Source organism: Saccostrea cucullata, unplaced genomic scaffold (genome assembly GCF_032062105.1).
Source record: "Saccostrea cucullata isolate Sc308-1 unplaced genomic scaffold, CSIRO_AGI_Scuc_v1 ctg2351, whole genome shotgun sequence".
NCBI lineage: Eukaryota > Metazoa > Mollusca > Bivalvia > Ostreida > Ostreidae > Saccostrea > Saccostrea cuccullata.
In genome coordinates this window covers 137,298-160,380 of record NW_026928083.1, presented here as the reverse complement: position 1 = coordinate 160,380, position 23,083 = coordinate 137,298, and the positions used below count along the sequence as shown (strand labels likewise).

The 23,083-nt window shown below is 32.7% G+C and overlaps 1 protein-coding gene and 1 pseudogene across 1 annotated transcript; both read right to left on the bottom strand.

Annotated features, from left to right (window-relative positions):
* Nucleotides 1–1,415: 1,415 nt before the first annotated feature.
* LOC134276336 (heat shock 70 kDa protein 12A-like) lies at nt 1,416–16,073 on the bottom strand. The gene is made up of 4 exons (XM_062758596.1): nt 15,731–16,073; nt 13,943–14,161; nt 2,740–2,899; nt 1,416–2,499 (listed from the first exon to the last, which is right to left on the bottom strand). The coding sequence occupies exons 1-4, from the start codon at nt 16,043–16,045 to the stop codon at nt 1,448–1,450; spliced, it is 1,746 nt and encodes a 581-aa protein (XP_062614580.1). The 5' UTR covers nt 16,046–16,073; the 3' UTR covers nt 1,416–1,447.
* LOC134276335 (uncharacterized) lies at nt 3,854–7,586 on the bottom strand (annotated as a pseudogene).
* Nucleotides 16,074–23,083: the final 7,010 nt, after the last annotated feature.

Genomic DNA, 23,083 nt, shown 5'->3' with positions numbered 1-23,083 from the left:
TACATTATATTCTCTTTAAATTAAAATACATGTCCGTAACATTTTCATCCAATTTCTGATTGTATTTAGAACACATTTTTGAGTATGGCCTCTCGTATACTGGAATATGGCAGATCCTATATATATAATTTCTTTGACTTGTTTCTTCTTTCCGAAAGGTTCTTTTTCAAGTTTGGAAAATGAAACAAGTCAAATGGCGAAAGATCTGGCGAATATTATTATACTGTGAAAGAAAATTACTTTCAGTTTATCCCCAAAACTCCTTTAATCAGGATATGTGGGTTTGGACGCTGGCATGAAAAAACAAAATATAGTGGATTCCTGAATGAAACATAGAGATAACGAACAGTATTCCAGATCAAAAATCCATAAAACAATACAAACAGGAGCAGAGCAAACTTGAACCTCCAAAATATCAGAGGTGGGACCAGGTGCCATGGAGGAGTGAGCATCCCCTGCCGACCGGTCACACCCGGCGTGTGCTCCGTGTCATGATCGGGAAATAACGGGAAAATCCGTCCTCAATTCAGTGTATAAATAATGGACTGGGAAAGCAAACAGGTTTTTAGGAATTCATCCATGATGGGATTTGTTCCAAAACTTTGAATTTTCATTTTCGTTTGGATCGAAATATAACTTGTAAATTCTATGTGGAATATTTTTTTAAGTGATTGAGAAATTTTTACATTTTATATTACTAAGGAAATATTTCTCCAAAATTTATAATAAGAAAAAAATCAGCATTGAATCAGATTTATTTTAAGACCGTGCTTTATTTTAGATACAGAATAGTTGGCTTATACGACAATACAGAACGGAGAGTAGCTCCGCCAACTGTAGCCCCGCTCAGAATAGCAAACTTCAAAGAAAAATATCGCTATCGTGTCACTAAATGAAATACTAATTCAACTGAATTTTTCAAAAATGTATTTTTCAAAACTTTTATACTGTTACAGTGTAACACATAATTATGGTACAGGAAAGGGTCTTTAACTAAATTTAAACTGAATAATTTATTGACAGCAAATATATTGATTTTAAACATGTACCTGAATTTAACCATCATCGTATGAAATTTAACCTTTTATTTGTTTTGGTTGAAAAATCAGCCTACGGTTCATAAACTGAGAAATGCAAGAGTTGCTGTTATTTGTTTGGTTTAGACTGCCCTTTGTCTTGAAAAGTCCGGTAGCTGGCGACACCTTTATCCTCTGTTTTAGAGGATAAAATCTATCCTTCAAAAATAGAGACCGCCTAGACCTATTGAAAAAAGCACTTAAGTTCAGTTACATAATTGTAGCGAGTGCCAAAGCACGGCATAAACAATATAGAATTTTGTATAAAAATATATGTTCATTTTCAAAAGATCTTTGTCACTCGTATATCTTGTATAAATACTCACTCATTTTTATAAATAAGAAATAACAAAACACGTTGAAAAGGCACATTATTGCTTCAAATATAATTTCTTGTTCTTTTTGGTTCCCACAAGTATAACATTTACTTCTATCTCTGTGTCACTGAACATCATCTGAACTCTGATATCTCCTTTGTGGCCATGGTCTTCGTAATGGAAAGATATTTTTCCGATTGAGGAACAGTCATCCTCATCAATATACTTAGGGTTAGTTTTAGTGGAGGTGAATACTTCAACATAGAAGTTTCCATCATAAGTAGAGTAGCCTTTGTTACTTTGATACTCTCCTACAGTTATGGTTTCATCTATTGTCACGTGTTTACTAAACAAATATTTACACATAATCTTTCCTCCTTTTTCTACTTTGTGTTTTTCATCATGAATTTCTGGATTAAAATTTTCCTGCACTTTGATGCCGTACGTATATTTACTGATTCTTTCTTTGATGAGACTTGAGTCGTGGCCAAAAATAACAGCTCCTCTAAGCACTGACCAGGCAGCTTCTTGAGGAATTATAATTCGTTTCTCTGGAAACCTTTCTCGGACTGCATGAACAAGCATAGGTGATTCTGCGTAGCCACCAACTAACAAAATCGTACTTATGTCCTTGCCATCTTTTGTTTTAAAAAGGGAAGACATATGGTCAAGAATATGCCTAATAGATTGAACGAAAAAGCTTTCAGCTGTGCTAGATTCCAATCGTAATTTATCTCCCATGAAGGAAATTTTTACTGACTTTCCCCCTGGAAGCTCCACTGTAGTAATCTTTCTCAATGATTTTCCTCGATATACCGACTCGTAAATATCTGATAATTCAGATGGAACTCTAACATTGACTTTGGAGGTGGATCCGGGCTTTAATGCACGCTTTGCAATTTCAAATTCTCGAGATATTTCATATAACAGACTTCGTTTTTCTCTCTTAATTTTCCTCATCACATTTTCACCAACAATGTTTTCCACAAAGTCAATGTAGTTTTCATCCACTTTTGTGCCTCCCCAGTCTCCACCAGATGCCTTTAGAATTTCTTTTACTTTTCCATTTTCCAAAACCTCGTGTGCTGTTATATCAATTGTTCCTCCTTTATAAATATAATGAGTCGTGTCTTTAGACATCGTCGGATACAACGCTTGTCATCGTCTTAACTCATCTAAAGACGAGATCACCCGTGGCAATCCGACGATGGTCTTTAGATACTATTCACTTTGTAGGAAAAATAAATGTCATTGTTTGCATTGTGATATGATTTTAAATTTTAAAAACTAAAATTAAAATCTTCTAACCATCATTCTAATGAATGATTAATATACAAAATAATTACCACCGGCATCAACTACTATGTATTTGGATCCCTTTGAGAATGTTTTGAAGGTTTCTCCAAGCTCTCCGTCAACCTTTCTATCGACTGGTAAGTACTTCACGAAGATGGCGGCAGCTTCTGGCTCCAGAGCTATTGTCAACTTTTCAGAAGATATTCCTGCCTAGTGAAATATTAATCATATATATATATTAAAACCTTGATTACAAAACGAAATGTGAAGAACACATGATATATATACACATGTATAATTATAAATATATATGGTCATTTTTAGTGCTTTATATATATATATATATATATATATATATATATATATATTGAAACAGAAAAAAATCCACAGTGCTCGGTAGTGCTCGACAGTGATCGGTAGTTAACAGGTAAATCTTTTTAAAAAAGAAACACGAAAACCTTTAGTTTAGCTTAAGCGCTTTCATTTCAACTCTTCAGAAGCTTTATAAAGAATATATATATATATATATATATATATGTGACAAGCCATGAGAATTTTGGCCCAAATGAGGTACCTGAGAGAAAATGAGATTTTTATACTATCTAGTAGAGATGACCCCCAGTAACAACTATCTGTTGTTTTTTCTTTGATATCCCTATTCATTGTCAAGAAAATTGGACTTTACTAATTGGTTGTTATGCGCCCGGATCGGTAGATCAGGGGCGCATACTGTTTTTGTCCTGTCTATCTTTAAATGTTAACCTTTGCCATAACTTTTGAACCATGAGAGATAGAAACCTCATATTTGGTATGCATATTCCAGTAACCAAGCTCTTTCAAATGACACCAAGGTCAATGACCTTGTGACCTTGACTGTGACCTACTTGTATTTGCTAAAAATAGTCTTTTTGAACCTTTGCAATACATCTTTAACAATACGAGATAGAAACTTCATACTTTCTATGCATACTCCACTAAATTAAGTTTTTTCAAATGACACCAAGGTTAATGACCTTGTGACCTTGACTGTGACCTATATACTAAAATTAGTTTTTTCAAACTTGGGGACCACTGGGTACATAGTGTTTCATGAACACATCTTGCTTTATCTGATATTGGTGATTTCTGCGACTTCAATGAAGTAACACAATTTGAAATAGATGTCATTTCATTCTGAAACACATATTGTTTGATCAAATTAATACATATAACAGTTTTAAGAACTAGATAAAATCAAACTCTTAACATCCATGACAGCATGTAAATTACATTGATTTGTTACAATGTTAATTTGCACATTTTCTCTTTCCTAATTTCACTTTCTGTTCAACTTTTATGGCTGATGGTTTTGGTACACTTGGGCGGGGACATGCCTCATGACTGGCACAGTATGGGGCCACCTCGTCGTATAAATACCACTGTCGCTGTGCGTCAAGGCCACATGCTTTAATAACAGTTGGAAGAGAGGCATCCATGTTTGGAAACCTGAAATCTTTGTGTTTCAGGATGTAATTTCTTCATCTCCAGCATACTTTCGTAGATGGACTACTCCAGGATGTTCATGTGTCATGCTGCAAAAGTCAAAGATGTTAGATCTTCCAACATATATTTTTTTTTTAATATATTTATCTACAGCTTAATGCAAAAGATATTGAAGGAGCACAGTCATGGCAGTTAGAATTAGTTAAGAATTTCTTTTCAGTTCTGTTTTTAGCAGCATACATGTATACAAAAATTTTCAAAATTCAATGCTAACAGAATTCTTCATAACCTTATACTTAAAATTTGCATTTGTCAACATGGGCTTAAATCTGATGTATTTGGTGTTTGCTTTTGGGGATTTTTTTTTTTTTTTTTTGTATACATGTTCATGTAATTTTTTTAATTTGACAACATAAAGATTTTTAATTGAGGGATAAATTATATAAGCATAAGAAAATAAAAGAATATATGACAAACAAACACCAAATATATATATTTAATAAGATGATCATGTATAAAGAAAAATACTAAATTAATTTTGATGTTTTGGTCTGAAAATCGCTGGTTTTACTAAAGTCATGAAATTCAGACCAAATTAAATAAAATGAAAAAAAAATATAATACCATAGAAGTACTTTTTTCGTATGGTATTAATTTACGGTATGTACGCGGTCACAAATTTTTCACGGAAATTTGTCCAAGCATATTTAATAAACATGTAAGGTATATATATAGGGACAGTTAAGAAATCCACATGATTTTCTACCTGCAGATTAAACAAAAATCAAGATTCCGCAGAATTATGACAGCGTGGAAAAAAGTATGTCTACAGTATACTTGAAGATCTTATCTATGCCTCTCTGTGCATTTGTTGTTCTGTGATAACTCAACCTCCAATAAATTAATTGCTAAAAAACACAGGCAATATAATGCATACCGAAAATGATGATACTGCTTGAGTTGAGGTATTGGCTTGAAGTACTGCTTGAGAAACGTGCTCCAGTCATAGAAAATGACTGGATACTGGGGATCCTCTACAAGCTGGGGAATATTATGGTTATTCCTAGATGAATGAGCAACGGATTTGGCCACTTCCTCAAGATTCTCTGCAGTTGTTCCTCGCCATTTCACCTTCCAGAGCCCAAAGTGCCAGTCGGGATGAAACTTTGTGTGGCCTGCCTCCATCAGAGAAAACTCAATGGTCATATGTCTGCCGGTCATAACTCGCCACATCCCATATCTACAAGACATTCTTTTAAAATAAAATTCAAAAGAGACAAGATCTCTAAATGCACTTCTAAAAGAACTTCATTATGAAACTAAACTAATCAAAGAGAGCAAATGAATTGAAAATAATTTTGCCAGTGTATTTCATTACATGTACCACATGTAAACATGGATGTATTTGACATGAAGACACCTATTGTATTAATTTTGCAAAAATACCACCCGCACAAATGGTAGTTAAAATATAGACAGTTGGATTGGAAATACATACCCAATAACAGTGTTGTTTTTATTTTGACCAGTGCAGTTGTCCATATGGAGTTGTAAATTCATTTCTCCATAACCTTTATGTTGAAAATGGTGGTGAATCATACTGGCAACAGAGTTTGCCCCCTTTCCAGAATGCTGAGACTCATCAATCAAGTAAAATATCTGTGATCCTGGATAAAAGTTCACAAAAAAATGTTTGCACTGAAAAAGTTAATTATTCTTTTACTTCAATTTTTTTTTTTGAAAGGGTGCATTTCTAAAAATGTAATTCTAAATTTACATGTTGCATGTTTTAGCCAATTAAATGCACTGCCTAGTCTGTTTTATAAATTAAATTTGTTAGACTAGTAGTAGTAAACTTGTACATGAATCTATAAATTTTATTTTCTATCATTGAACTAAAAGAGTAATGCTAAAAAATCAATTAGACTATTGTAGTCTTGTGTTTGACGTTCTAAAAATTACCTGAACCCTCTGAACAGATTCCAAAACACTGGCATTTCCGTGGGGTTTTGAAGAACAAAGGACCAACCTGTTGCGCATAATGTGGATAATGTATTTGCTGGGCATAATCAAAACTGTAATGTTGAGTTCCCTCCAAAGAACAGATGGGCTGACCTGGGGAAAATATCAATAGCCAATTGATTAAGAAAAATCACTAATTTAACAGAACTAATGCATAAATGATTAACTAATTTCAAACAATATTACTTGAATCATATAATAAATTGTTACCTCTGGTTTTTCTCTCATTTGGAAGAGCAGAAAAGCTAGTTTTAGAAACTTCACATTGCCTTCTGTAATAATCCCTCTGCATCTTTGATTTTTCAACATGAGCTGTGTATTTCTCAAGATGTTGCTCCTTTTCCTCTTCTGTCATATTGCCACCATGAACCAGGATATTCGCATAGGATTGGCATTTATAACATAGGTCTGTTGAAGGCTTGCTAATTAGAACATGTGGACATGTATTCAGCCAAACTCTTTTAAATTCTGACAAACATATCTTTCTCAAATGTAGACTCTCTGCAGCTAACAAATAGTCCTGATGTATATCAGCCTTGGTCTTATCAGAGGGCAACACTATAGCTCTACAATCTCTGTAGTTTGGCAGTCTTCCTGGTAATGGTAAACCAAACTTGTTTCCATAAGATGTTAGAAAATCTTTTACAGATTGAACATCATTTACAGTGAGGGCATGCTTTGGATGTTTACCAATGTTTCCATGAATTCTAGGAGCGAGTCCATCCTTATCAAGGGAACGAGCAAGCGCGTCCACCGTCTTCCTATAAACTCCATGGCAAAACGCAAATGTTTCTCTACACACTTGATGTCCATTAAAAAAATATTCTTGTCTAATTCTCTCCCTTTCTTTTGATCTATGTTTCTTTGCACTAGTAACTTTGTCATTTCGCCGATGGTGAAATAATTGCACTTTGATCATCATATCTAGTTCCTCCTTGTTCATTTCCAGGCACGTGTTTCTGTATTCAAGCAAAGATTCTAAATCGACGACCTCACTACATGGTTTTCCGTAGAGTCGAGAACAACCGCATGTTTTAGAATTAAACTTTTGAAATTGGTCAATTTCATTCTTATCTACCTCACTCTGCTCTATTGGTACTAAATTTTCTCGATCTCCTATTTCTCCATCGCTTTCATTTTCGTCAGAGCTCTCTGCGTTATCAAAGTGATATTCTGGGTCGACATCCGATGTGTTTGACAAGTTTCCAAAATATAGGTCATTCACTCGATTTATTTCGTTTACAAATTCTTCATCTTCGTTTTCTACTATTTCCGGGGGGATTGTACTTGCATTAGAAACTGCACTTGACTGGCTTAGTTGGCTGCAGCTTTCCATTCCGGCGATTCTAACCAGTTTAAATCTCCCTCATTTCTCGAGACGCCATGATTGTTTACACCAACAACTCGGAAACTAAACATATGCTAAAGAAGAGTTAGTCTTACGGGGAATAACTCTAAATAATCTCGATTTTTTCCCTCGAAAACTTTCAATAATATTTAAATCAAAATAAGATCGATTTTCTTATTATTTTTGTTTATATAAAAAAGTCTTTAAACATTACACAATTTAAATTCATCCTGCAATTATTTTAACAAGTGCGCGAAATTCACGCTTTTTTGTAAACGTTGATTGTGACGTTTTTTTCATTATTACGTTTTGCCGCATTTGGGCCAAAAATCTCATGGCGAGTCACACATATATATATATATATATATATATATATATATATATATATATATATATATATATATATATATATATATATATATATATATATATATATATATATATATATATATATATATATATATATATATATATATATATATATATATATATATATATATATATATATATATATATATATATATATATATATATATATATATATATATATATATATATATATATATATATATATATATATATATATATATATATATATATATATATATATATATATATATATATATATATATATATATATATATATATATATATATATATATATATATATATATATATATATATATATATATATATATATATATATATATATATATATATATATATATATATATATATATATATATATATATATATATATATATATATATATATATATATATATATATATATATATATATATATATATATATATATATATATATATATATATATATATATATATATATATATATATATATATATATATATATATATATATATATATATATATATATATATATATATATATATATATATATATATATATATATATATATATATATATATATATATATATATATATATATATATATATATATATATATATATATATATATATATATATATATATATATATATATATATATATATATATATAATATATATATATATATATATATATATATATATATATATATATATATATATATATATATATATATATATATATATATATATATATATAAAGCACTAAAAATGACCAACGACACGAACAATAGAAATTGTCAAATTTTCGGGACGCCCTGTCCCTTCCTCAGGACAAAGAAAAAAGTTAAAAAGTCATAAGAACAAAGGAAAAAGAGAAACAAAAACAACTAGCACTACTACTAAACTACTAAACACTAGATATTTACAGTTTAATTACATGATGAATTGGAAATTTTTAAAAACACTAATAAAGAAAGAAATCCGGACCGCTATGAAATGCGTCCGGTCTATCGGGTATACTCGGGCGAAGTGCGATTTACATAATTGAACGAATTAATTATGCTAATTAATTACGACAATCAGTAAATCGTACATTGTTTCATTCTCTCAAAATGGCGTAACTTTACTTAATAAAGAATAATCGAAGAAAAATAATATAGCAGGGATATTTAAACATATGAATTATGATCAATTATAAATTTTGAAATATTTAAGGACTTATTACCGGGAAAAAATAATTAACAAAGGTGTAAGCAATACATAGTTATGAGAGTTGTTCGAGAGTTGGTGACGCAAATTAACTGTAGAGTTTACACTAAATTGAGAGAATAATCTTGTTTAGTATCATCAGGAATTGGGTCTAGTTTACGTTCATTCTGGTGAAGTCATTCAGTTTGTTAATACCATTAGGGCGGAATGACTTCAATCTGTGCATCCAGAACTTTTCTTTGCTTTTTCTCTGAGCATCTGTCCATCTTGGGTTATGGTCAATCACCACTACTGTCATGTCCTCCCATTTGTGACCCTCAAGGTTGAAATGTTCCCCAACGGGTTCATTGAGTTTTTTGGTCCTAATGGTCGAACGGTGGTTATTGACTCTCCTGCGGAGATCTCCTGTTTCACCAATATACTGTTTGGAGCAAACTTTGCAACTGATGAGATAAATGCAGTTGTCAGTATGACAGGACAAATTCCCTAGTATTTTGTAGCTGCGGCCTGTAACAGGGCTGTTAAAACTGTCTGTGTCAGTGCTGTGCTTACAAAGAAGACATCTTCTGTCAGAGCAAGTTTTAAAGCCCCCGTTAGGTAATGGGTTGTCCAGTCTGGTTCTTACTACCATGTCCTTTAGGTTCCTTGGGCGTCTGTATGCAGCCAATGGGGGTTCCTTAAAGACCTCTGCCATTCGTTTGTTTGAATGGAGAATTGGTAGGTTCTTTTGAAGGATACCGCTAAGGTTCTTAAGGACGGGATGGTATGTGGTTACCAGAGGGACCCTGCCGCTATTGTCTTTCTCCTTGTAGCGTAATAGGTTTTGCCTGTCATGTCCCGCCATCTCATCAATAGCTGTTTGTACGGTGCGGGCATTGTAGCCTCTTATGCATAAGTGGGACATAAGAAGACCACTTTGCTCCTGATATAAGGCAGGGGACGAACAGATGCGTCGAATTCTGGTGGCTAGACCCTTAGGCACTCCCTTAAAAGTGTGTGGGGGATGACAGCTAGAGGGCATAAGATATAGGTGGGAGTCTGTGGGTTTGGTGTGGAGATTGAATTCGATTTCACCATCAATCAGGGTAGATGTAGTATCTAGGAATACGTTTTTCGAATTAGATACGTCTACTGTAAATTTGATCGATTGATGAAAGGTGTTGGCAAACGTAATGAATGCCTCGAGGCTCTCGCGACATTCCACCCACTTCATCTCTATATCGTCTATGAAACGCAACCAGCTATGGGGCCTAAATGGTGCTTGAAGTAACAAGTTGCGTTCCAGTCTGCCCATGAAGACATTGGCATAAGACGGTGCCATTTTCGTACCCATAGCAGTGCCATTAACCTGCAGGTAATGTTCTCCATTGAACATGAAGTTGTTGAACTTGAGAACATGTTCAAGGAGCTTAGCAAGGGACTCTGTAGAAGGAATTTGTATGGACCTACTATCCCAGACTTCTCTACAGGCTTCGATACCCTCATCGTGTGGAATATTGGTGTACAAAGATGTGACGTCCATAGTCACGAGGAGGGTATGATTTGGGAGGCCAGTAGAGGGCGTCTTGTTAATGTAGTCCGTGGTGTCCTTGAGATAGGATGGCAAATTCTCTACGTGTGGACGGAGATGTAAATCAATGAATTCAGAAATTTTCTCCGTGGGGTGTCCAATTGCGCTGACTATGGGGCGACCTGGCATGCCTTCTTTGTGTATTTTAGGAAGCAGATAAAATTGTCCTGGTCTACAGTCAATAGGATTTAAGGTCTCATAGACGTTGATACCAATCTCATTTTTCTCAAACATATCGTCAAGAGTTTTGGTAATGGCGGTGGAGAATTCTTTAGTAGGGTCAGAGTCCAGTTTCTTATAGAAACGTTCGTCTGAGAGTTGTCTTTGGGCTTCCGCCATGTAAGTCTCTTTATCCATTACTACAACTGTAGAGCCTTTGTCTGCTTTCTTGATTACAATGTCATCCCGATTTTTTAATGATTGTAAGGCAAATCTCTCTTCCTTACTCAAATTGTCGGGAGTTTTGTCTGGCATTGAAAGGAGCTTCTCTATGTCTGACTCAACGGCGTCAATATACGACTCAAGCGCGCCGCACTTGCCCGGTGCAGGTTCCCAGTCACTCTTGGGCTTATAGAGTTTGTGTTCCTCTAGATCGTGTAAATCTGGCTTGGAAGAGTCGTATGAATTTACTTCGGAGTCTTTTCTAGAGAAGTGCTCCTTCAAACGTAGTCTCCGGAAGAATGCTCGGGTGTCCTCTCTGACTTGTTTTTCGTCGACCTCATGTGGCGTGGGGCAGAAATTTAGCCCCTTGGAAAGAAGTGAGGTCTCCGATTCGGAGAGAGGAGCACTAGATGTATTGAGCACTGGGCAGACGTCAGGAGTTTGTATGGGTCCGTCCCTCGCGATTGCCTTAATGCGTTTGAAGCGTCTCGAGCGGGGTTTGCGTGTTTTGTTAACTCTGACCTCTGACCAGTTGTTCCTAGACTGTGGAACACTGTCGCGGAGAAATTTCTTTTTTTGTGTCTTGTTGACTTTATTTGTCAGGGCCATATTATAGGTGTCTATAATATTATGGGCTTCATCAAGATCGGCCTGGGACATGATATCGTTGAGGGATGATTCTAAGGACTTGATCTCACTCTTCAATTGTCCTAACTTGTGGATATCCCAAGAAAGACAGAGTGACATCAATTGTTTAGAACATCTCCTTGTAATAATGTCCCAGCGTTCCTGAAAGCGTTTGGAGATTGGCCCTATGTTAGGTGTAACATTTATCTGAAAGCCTTTCGGAATAATGTCACACTCTAAATAGGTCTGTAAATTGGAGACCCGGTGTTCAGTTTTTATTGATTTTTGATGTTCTTTCTTTAGAAGTTTAAATGTTGGGTTATCTTTAATAGACATATTTGAAAGGAAATTAGAATTGCCAAAATGATAAGACTATTATAAGTTTTTAGTCGTATGAAGTCGAAAGATTCAACGAACGATTGTTCTGTTTTCTAAAGGATTTCGTTGATAACTCGTGCACGAATTCAAAAATATTAAAAACAAACGGTACGTGAGTAAAAATGGAAAAGGAAAAGTGGAAAGAACTTATTTGCAAAGGTTGGAAACAAAATAAATAGTAAAAAACGTCAAATGACGAAAGACATGACCAAAAATAAATGATAAGAACAGAAAATATAGATAAAGAAATAATGGATATACGGGTGGATCTGTGAAGATACAGTTGGCGAAAAAGGATATAAAAAGCACTAAAAAACCAACAACACTGTATATCCTAAATGTCGGATCTACCAAGTAGATACAAGGTCACGGATGGAAATTTATATAAAGCACTAAAAATGACCAACGACACGAACAATAGAAATTGTCAAATTTTCGGGACGCCCTGTCCCTTCCTCAGGACAAAGAAAAAAGTTAAAAAGTCATAAGAACAAAGGAAAAAGAGAAACAAAAACAACTAGCACTACTACTAAACTACTAAACACTAGATATTTACATACTTAATTACATGATGAATTGGAAATTTTTAAAAACACTAATAAATCTGACCATAACCCAAGATGGACAGATGCTCAGAGAAAAAGCAAAGAAAAGTTCTGGATGCACAGATTGAAGTCATTCCGCCCTAATGGTATTAACAAACTGAATGACTTCACCAGAATGAACGTAAACTAGACCCAATTCCTGATGATACTAAACAAGATTATTCTCTCAATTTAGTGTAAACTCTACAGTTAATTTGCGTCACCAACTCTCGAACAACTCTCATAACTATGTATTGCTTACACCTTTGTTAATTATTTTTTCCCGGTAATAAGTCCTTAAATATTTCAAAATTTATAATTGATCATAATTCATATGTTTAAATATCCCTGCTATATTATTTTTCTTCGATTATTCTTTATTAAGTAAAGTTACGCCATTTTGAGAGAATGAAACAATGTACGATTTACTGATTGTCGTAATTAATTAGCATAATTAATTCGTTCAATTATGTAAATCGCACTTCGCCCGAGTATACCCGATAGACCGGACGCATTTCATAGCGGTCCGGATTTCTTTCTTTATTAGTGTTTTTAAAAATTTCCAATTCATCATGTAATTAAGTATGTAAATATCTAGTGTTTAGTAGTTTAGTAGTAGTGCTAGTTGTTTTTGTTTCTCTTTTTCCTTTGTTCTTATGACTTTTTAACTTTTTTCTTTGTCCTGAGGAAGGGACAGGGCGTCCCGAAAATTTGACAATTTCTATTGTTCGTGTCGTTGGTCATTTTTAGTGCTTTATATAAATTTCCATCCGTGACCTTGTATCTACTTGGTAGATCCGACATTTAGGATATACAGTGTTGTTGGTTTTTTAGTGCTTTTTATATATATATATATATATATATATATATATATATATATATATATATATATATATATATATATATATATATATTTATTTATATATATATATATATATCATGTGTTCTTCACATTTTGTTTTGTAATCAAGCTTACAGTTTGCTTGCTAGACAAAAGTAGAGAAAAACATTCGAAGGTTGCATTTATTTCTCGATTTTTGTCCAACTTCCTATGTCCAATTCACCCTTCATATGGTTTGAACCAAAATTTATTGAAATCTATTCAGGCTTTTCTAGGAGGTAGCTGGAAATGTTCAAAAGCTACCCCCTCAAAAAAAAACCGATGATGTATGCCTGTGATCAAAGTTAGCAAAATGGCATCCGAGTAACTTTAATGAACTAATAGATATGACTGACAGAAAACAAAGGAAGGATATGAAATTGTTAGCTAAGTAGTTTATGACCTTTTCAGCAGCAGTTCTCATGAACGTTTTTGCCGGATCGGACCAGATAGCTGGCACTGTTAGGACCCATCTGATGTCATTTAGCTGTATATCTGTGTTTTGGTTCTTACATTCCAGTATCAGTGAATCCTTGAGATATCGTATAGACTCCGAAAATACAAGCAAGGCTGGAAGTGTCTTTCCATCTACATCTTCAACTAACACCTCGTCATGACTTGACTTGAAAAAGGAATAAACAAATGAAATATTAAATCTAAAAAAATTAGAGTGGTTTATCCCTTCGACGTGTTTTCTACTATATTTTTTACTTTCAAACCACCAAAACTTAAGAGACTGTTGTTTTACTGATGTGAAGAAATAAAGAAGATGAAGTTTGGTATAGTCTAAGTAATTGCACAATGTCAAAAGTCAAAACAGACCAAAAATGTAGGATTTGTAGCTGTTTTAAACTTATTTTATTGAATAACTCAAAAGGATTGGAAAAAAAGTCTTTTTTTTCAATTTACGAGCTTCTTTCCTTAAATATTACTAAAAGTCGTGCAATTGAAAAAAGTACATATAATATATAACATTTAAAGAATATCCTTGTTTTGAAACCATTGAAAATCTTATAGTTGAAATCAAAAACCCTGGTACAGCGTATAGATTTTTTAACTGTGTAGCAAGTCCTTCTGAAACTGTCTCAATTGCAATGAAAAACAACCAACTGTACATTGCGGACCTATGATTTTCGAGCTACTTTTCATGTTTAGAAGTCCCTAAGTATTTCGCAAATAATTCACATTAACATGCTTTATATCTTGCACTATGATCAGAATTATAATTCTCGGTCAAATATATCGCATCTTTATAATGGAACGGTTCTAAGGATAAGACAAATATACTAGTGTAATATATTTGTTGAAGTATGGGATTTATTAAGTATTTTAAGATCCAGTTTACTTCATATTCTCTTTTTCTGTCAATATAAAAATCATAACAGACATTGATAATATTTTTTTTTAAATATCGTCTTAAATTGCTTTTGTGCATACATCAGAATGCCTCATTTGTATGCTTTCCACTTATATTTATAATAAAAAAAAATTGTACTATTTTACAACCACATAACAGATATGCAAAACGATACCAGGAAAAACAAGAAATTAATTCTTATCATAAAATTTCTATGAAAAAAGTTATGTGAGAAAATAGAAATGAAAAAAAAAATCACGTGAATTACCTCAAATTTGCTTTGACATGCTATATATTGGTCTGAAATTGTAAAATATAAAATTTCGAAAAGGGCATTTAATAATTACATGATTTTGTCTGTTTAGAACAACTGTTGCCATAATATTTTGAAATTTCCAGCAGTCAATGTCTTGTTCACCAAAACTCTGAGTGAATATTTAAACACAGGTTAAGGAGAGATGATATAAACAAAAGCATGGATGATTGGATTGTATATATTTTTTTTACCTAATTTCATTGCAAATGATGCAATTAATAAATTTCTTGAATTTTAAGAATTTGTAAACCTTCTATGTTGTTCAAAATTCTTACTCTCTGAAGCCATCCTTATTAATCCATACAAATCTTTTTCACTTAAAATTCTCGTTTTTGTAAAAAATTCATTAAAAAATTAAAAACTACGCGGTGAAAGTTATTCATACTACTCAAAATTTCATGTCGGCCGAGTAGCAGCGGTCAGAAAGCTATTACAGACTGGAAATACATTGTAGGTATAGGAAAACTAATATTGGGTATTTTTTTGAGTGAAACAATTAATTTAATTGTTCTTCTTACCCGTATAGCATATAAGGACATTTTGAATCTCCTGAAAAGATACCAGTCACGTTGCTCCTTATCTAGAGTAAGCTCCATATATTTTTCTTCTGCCTCAAAGCCAAAGTTTGCGAATTGTTTCTCGTTTGTAAACAAGATGCAGGTTGATGTTTTTTGGGAAGTCATTGTTGTAATTGGATCAATCCATTGCTTGATTGCAGATTTTGTCGGGTCTCTTGTAAAATCATGCCTGCTTGAGAAGGTATATCCAGAGTACGTCGTGCCTAAGTCTATGGCAGCACACATGAGGTAGTTCGCCTGTTCACTTGACGTCATTTTTTTTCCAATCGTATACCTTGTCAACTCTACTAAAGATATTAAAACCAGTGGATATGAAAGCTCTTTACCTAGCGAATAATTGCTTTGTTACCGGAAAGTATAACAATAACTTTCCAATTTAATTAAATTATGGTTCATTCAATATTATACAATTATGGAATCTTTTGGTGTTGAATATGGTTTGCTATTCACCAGAAAAATATTCACATTGATCGAGGCGAAGTAATTGATAGAAAATTTAGGATTTATCATTTGGTACTTTAATCAAAATTATCGCTTCGAGAAGTGAGAACAATGAAATTTACTTAAAATTTAATTTATTCTTCGATTCCAATTAAGCAGAATGATAAGGACTGATTGGGACACAACAAAAAGTCCAAATACGTAGGATCCGTCCTATATTGCTCAAGTTGTGTACATGTATATCTAACCATAAATCTTTCTTTACCTGCTTTTATTTTCTGTGGAATTGTTTGCTTTTCATTAGAAATTTATCAATTTTACCACCCAAAACAAACGTTTAATAATGTCCAAAAAACTAAAATGCTTCTGCCTTAAATCCATTAAAATGACATGACTATCTTCATTCAGAGATTTTTGAATCTATAGAAATGAACATGTATCGTGTTTGAAAACTACTCACTGTAGACCGTCACCTGACAGGCAGATATTACCCTGATGGTATAATTACAGTATCACATCTGGGCCTGAACAAAATGGCAACAGTCAGGGTCAAACTATCGTTATCTTGATTGAATAATAAGAAACACACAAATATTTGAATATTTGTAATTAAATAGACAGAGACACAAATTAAGGGCTTAATTTCTCGTTTGTACTAAGTATGTTGTTAAACTTTTCCCTCGCCGTTCGATTCGGTCCCTCGCTTCGCTCGGCTCCAAATCTCATGGTACTTGGGAAAAGTTTACCAACATATACGTAGTCTAGTAGATTAACGGATCAACAGCAATAACATATTTATGATGGGTAGTGGTAACACACTTAAAATTTTGCACAGTAACTTGTTTGTGTAATATTGTTTAACCATTAGTATAACTAGAAGTACTATGAACACTGATACATGTATCCTTGAGTAATGGGAAACCAGGGTTTTGTGACATTTTTAAAAATAGCACCTCCCCATAGTCTCTCTTGTTAGGAAAGCTTAGGAAATGACGTAACCTTTTGGGAACGTGGGATCACGGTTGCCAAGATCTGCCCGATAGAAAGGGATAACGATTGACCAGAACTGACCAACCTAATGACAATACATCATAAACATGGTTAACATTGTGATTTATTAAAAGACTTTTGTTTATTTATAGACATTTGGAAAACACAAATCTCCCTTTAAATCTCGAGGATTCAAAGTTACAATCGATTAATGGTGTACTAATTAAGGTATTCAATGTATAATGAAGGGGTTTTGGTCAATTTTGAATTATTTTAAAATCAGTTAAAATGCATTGCTAAATAACAATAAAATTGAAATGAATAACATTTTTATAACTAATAACATGTACATGTAAGAAGCCGGTCATTTTGAACCTTTCAAGTTCTTGAAGATTTATCTACCTTTGATGAAGAAAATTTTTATTTCTTAAAATCTCTGTTGTAAATAATTTATTTTAACTTCATTTTGTATTATAGAGGGAGTTTATGCATATTTTTACCAAGATATTTGTTTGAAATTCAAATTATTTTATATACATTATCTTTTAAAAAAAAAAACATGTGCTGTCCATATATTTCAAGTAAAACGAGCATTTTCATTTTTATACAATCTTTGAAGTGCTCACATGCATTAAACTTTTGGACCATTCATCTATACGTTAAAATTTCGCCTCCGTTTAGTTTTCGCCTCTTTCGTCCTCGTCGGAAGTGGGCGAATTGAAAACGTGGCGAATTCAAAGAAAACAGTACAATATCTTAAATAAAACGGAACGAAAATAACCCTGTATATAGTATTAGGTACAAAATATGACTGTTATTTATTGAATACCTTAAATGAACACTTGAGATTTTATTATGGGACAATATTGAATGATACTCGTATTAAAAGGTGCATTAGTCAAGCGAAACGTTACAGGTAAAAAGAAAGAAAAATCATGAAAGAAATTACATGTGTATCATCTTAACTCTTTCTTCTTTATTCAACATTTTAAGTGCATATATTCTCTATTTTTACTTTGATTAAAAAGTAAGAACCATGATCAAATTGTGCTTATTTAACCTGCTGTCACGGATTGTAAAATAAAATTACCAATCAATGCAGAAAATTCATTCAATGAGGTACATTTAAGGAACTTCAAATTAAAACATATTCATTCATATCATTCTTTCTTTTATATGTCAAAGATCTTTCATTATGCTTTGTAAGATTTTGTAGTTTCTAAAACAAAAGATTTTTTATTTGCATTTTTACGAACCAATTTTGAACAATGTATAAGCCAAAGAAGACTCATATAATTCCAGCGTTCAAAATAGTAAGAAAACCATTCAGTCTTTACTAGCAAATACGATGAGAAATGCTCAGGAGAGATATTCGTGGTATCCAAGGGCATTTAAGAGAAGGATTACCAATGTACAGACTGAAAGACTGTTTAAACAAAGAAATCATAGAGACTTTTTATCACACGGAACTACAAAAAGTAACCTTTTTTACGTAGAAAAGGTAATAAAAAAAACCAAAGACCGAGAACGAAATAAGCAAAACCTCTTAAAGTGATTACACTGGTCATTTAAATTAAATTCATTCGCAAATGCATATAAACTGCACAATTTCAAATGTTTTTTTTTATATCAATCAATCCTTATAAAATACTTTCATCATGATAAAAACAAATTTGTGTATAAATTTGTTTATGTATGACTAATAAATATGACAATGAAAAAATGTCGTTTTTCTTGCTTCATTTCAACAAACATTTGATAAGGATCAGTTTAACTGATTTTCATCATACGGTTTCATACCTGGGTATTTTACTTGAAAAAGACGTTAATGGTAACCTAACAACCAAGTTATATGATAAACGTGACGACTTTAACTTTTCTATCGTCAACTTCCCTTACATATGCAGCAATATACCTTTATCACCTGCATACGGAGTATATATATCTCAGTTGATTCGATTCGCAAGAGCATGCTCTACGTATGAATAATTTCTGAAACGAGGTAAATTATTGACAAGCAAGTTGATGAAACAAGAATATTAGCAGCATCGTTTAAAGTCATCGTTTCGTAAGTTCTATGGTCGATACAAAATCTTGTCAGCAAATACAATTAACCATTGAGTCAAATGCTAACTGACGTTTTGCATACCAATTGTTAGTCCATTATTTATACACTGAATTGACGACATATTTTTCTGTTATTTCACGGTCATGACAATGAGCACACGTCGGGTGAAACGGTGAGCAGGGGATTCTTACTCCTCCATGGCACTTGATTCCACCTCTGATGTTTAGGAGGTCGGAGTTTGCTCTGCTCTTGTTTTGTATAGTTTTATGAACTTTGAGATTGAATACGTTTCATTATCTCCAAATCCTTCTTGAACAAAATTGCTATTTGCATGTTCTGTATTCCTGTTCTAATACTTTTAAATAAAAATTTTTAAAAAAAGAGAAAATGTGATGGAAGAAGATAAAATGATTGTGTCTTAAATCAAATAAATATGCAAAAGGTTCGTTTAAATGTATATGTCATAAATCCCATCACTTCAAGATTTAAATGTTCGCGTTTAATCGATAAATTCTTTTAGGATTTTTCTTTTTACATGTAATGTTTCGCTTGACGCGTGTGCCATTTAATAAATGTGTTATTCAAAATTGTCCCAATTTAAAATATCAAGTGTTCATATGAATAAGGACACCATTAATCAGTAGTAAATTAAAAAGATCGAGATTAAAAGGGAGGGTTTTTTTTTTCCAAATGTCTATAATTGATGAAAAAAACTCCTTTATTAAGTCACTATGGTAATCATGGAAATGAATAACTATCATGTGAATGGTCAGTTCTGATCAAACAATGTCCCTTTAAATTAGTCAGATCCGGTCAACCGTAATCCCAATTTTCCAAATCATTTCCTGCGCCTTACTGAGGGGAGGGGCTCTAGTAAAACTGGCGCATAAACCTCCGTCTCACATATGACAACAATGGCATAGTCCATGTTTTTCTCTTGAAAACCCAAAATAAGACTTAGATCCAAAAGGAGAAAAGGAGATGCACAGTGACATTATGTAATAAAGAATCAATGGATTTATCAATAAATTTTATTTTTTTTACTCAGAAATATAAGAGGAATGGCGAATAAAAGACTACAGAAAGAAAGAGAACGTCAATATTTTGCCATAGGAAACCCGAAATATGTGTCCAATCAAAAAGCAAAATAGGAGGTGCACAAAACCCTAAGTAACAAATATTCTGGGAACTGTAATTTATGAAGTTACAGGTATGAAAGTCTCTTTTAATTTCATCCAGTCTTTTAAGAGGAGTTGAGGATAAGAGATGGGTACCCCAAAGGGTGAAAGATGGGCAGACGGACAGACAGATAATTTATCCTTGGAATATATCATTTGTGAATTATATGTATTTTGATTTGATTCGTCGACAAACATTTGATAAAAAATTATGTAGCCTTCTGATTGATTACATCACGTCCTCTACTACAGGCAAACGTAGCTTCTGCATGTTTTCCCTTATTTTGTTGTACGTAAACGTTGCATGTTTCAAGTCTATTTCTTCTAAACTTGAAACGAAAACGCATGTTTCAAATTATATAATTACGATAACTTTCTTAACATTTTGTGTAAATTTGTAGGTTCCAAACATCTCTAAATGGAATTAGGAAAATAAGACGTCTTAATTACTTACCTTTTCTTTGGGACTATTCATTAGGATATGACTGTAGAAAGGAAGGAAAAATTCCACGAAAAACGCGCAAATCGTATAGAGAAATGTTAGGGAAACGAAAGTTGGATTCCCGACTTATTCTTATTTAACTTTTTAAATTATATTTATCTTGTTTACTTACCTTATCTAAGGGACTATTCATAAGGGAAGATAGAAACGAAAGTAAAAATTCCATGAACAGCGCGCAAATTGTATAAAAATAACCTTGTATGTTTATTAAAATACATGTACAGTGTACATATAAGTCTAAGAAATTTCATAAAATTTAACATAGACGAAATTTCACAAAAATCCTTACAAACAATGGTACATGTACATAACGGGTCCTTGTTAATGTTCTACTAGCCTTTTTCAAAGTTTTATTGATCATTATCCCCACCTACATACATGTAAATACACGTTTTACTTCAGATTTTATCATAATACCGGGAAATATATGGAGATATCAAACAATATTCAAAGATGAAAGTCCATTGATAATGCAAAATTGGAGCAGAGCAAACACCTACCTCGAAAAATCAGAAATGGGATCAGGTGCCATGGAGGAATTAACATTCCCTGCCGACTGGTCACACTCGCCATGTGCTCCATGTTATGATCGGAAAAATCTCTCAACAAGTTAGTGTTAATTAAATTGACTATGAATATTTATGAGAAAAGTCAGTCAGCATTTGACTCAACGTTATTCGGTATTTGATGACAATGTCATTGTATCGACCAAAAAACTTACAAAACGATGAATTTAAACGGCAGTGTTGATATTTGTATTCATCAACTTGTCTGTCAATAAATTTCCTCGATTTAAAAATTGTTCAAACGTAGAACATGCTCTTGTGTATCAAATCAACTGAGAGATGATATACAGATCATAGATAGTACCTAAGGATAGTAAATAAAAGCCTTTTAAAAAGCTTATTTCCAATGTTGTCCTCAAAGACAAAGTATGTTAGTAGCAAAAAATACATTGATATTGGAATTTAGGCAGGATACTTTCATGAATATAGCATAATGCTTTGAAAATGACATATGTCGCAATAACACAATTTTACCTTTAAGAATAATCACAATAATGCTTATAAAACTAAAACAAATAAATAGACAATAAAATTAGACAAACATTGAATCAATGTGGTTTCACCAGCATTTGTAGATAAAAAAAGATCTTACAACTCTCCTAAATTTTTGTTTAGTAATCACCTTGATCGATATCAAGTAGCAATGCATTCTAGTTTTTAATAGCAATATAATATATCTTGTTTTATTGTATGCTTAAAAATGTGAATGATTTCATCATGCACAATGAGTTAAATCCCATCTTAATCAAAGTTTGAATTTCAAGAATCTGCATCATATCCTAAATTCAATAGATTGCACTATTAAGATCTGAATACTTAATTAAATATTTAGGACATGTATGTTATTGTATGAAATGCGCATATTTTACATATCTTCCCTTGATGTTGCTTTCATTGCAAATTTGTTTTACTGCATTAATAATTGGTATGCTCCCTATGCTGCGATTCAATAGACTCATCCAGGATTGTGTTCTGGTCAATTTTTAGAATGACAAACAGGTTTTTAAAAAAGATGTTGCAATTTCCTTCCTGGTGTCTTCTGACCTGTGGTACATATGACAACAGAAGACACCAGGAAGAAAATTGCAACATTTGGTGCAAACTTTGGTGGACCTCTTGTTCCTAATCCCATAAAGTTAGTTGAATATTACATTTAGAAATTTACATACTACATATAACTCAAAATTATTTGATTTATCAGTACTTTATTGTAAAAGATATTGACACGATTACAAAGTAAATACAATTTATTATATAAACGCCTACTTTTCCATCATCTCTTTTCTCTTGCAAGTGTTTCCAGAAGATGACACATTTAATTCCAGCAACATGGATACAACGTACTATTCAAAAGATGACACACAATCTATGTATATGCAAAAATAAAACAAATTGCTCAAGACACCCACACAAGACAACCCCCTTTACTATGGCGTCTGCAGGATTTAGAGGTACCAGGAACAGGAGATTGGGGAATTCCTTCTTCATTGCATTCACTAAAATGCTGAATTCAGACATTCCTCCAACCATGAAAACGGTAGATACTCT

What these genes read in the sequence shown, in the direction of transcription:
- LOC134276336 (XM_062758596.1), bottom strand. Translation starts at nt 16,045, where the DNA reads ATGACGTCAAGTGAACAGGCGAACTACCTCATGTGTGCTGCCATAGAC. An exon ending in TGTCCTTATATGCTATACGG is followed by an intron (nt 14,162 to 15,730) that starts GTAAGAAGAACA and finishes TCCTTTTTCAAG; the next exon opens with TCAAGTCATGACGAGGTGTT. An exon ending in TGAGAACTGCTGCTGAAAAG is followed by an intron (nt 2,900 to 13,942) that starts GTCATAAACTAC and finishes ATATTTCACTAG; the next exon opens with GCAGGAATATCTTCTGAAAA.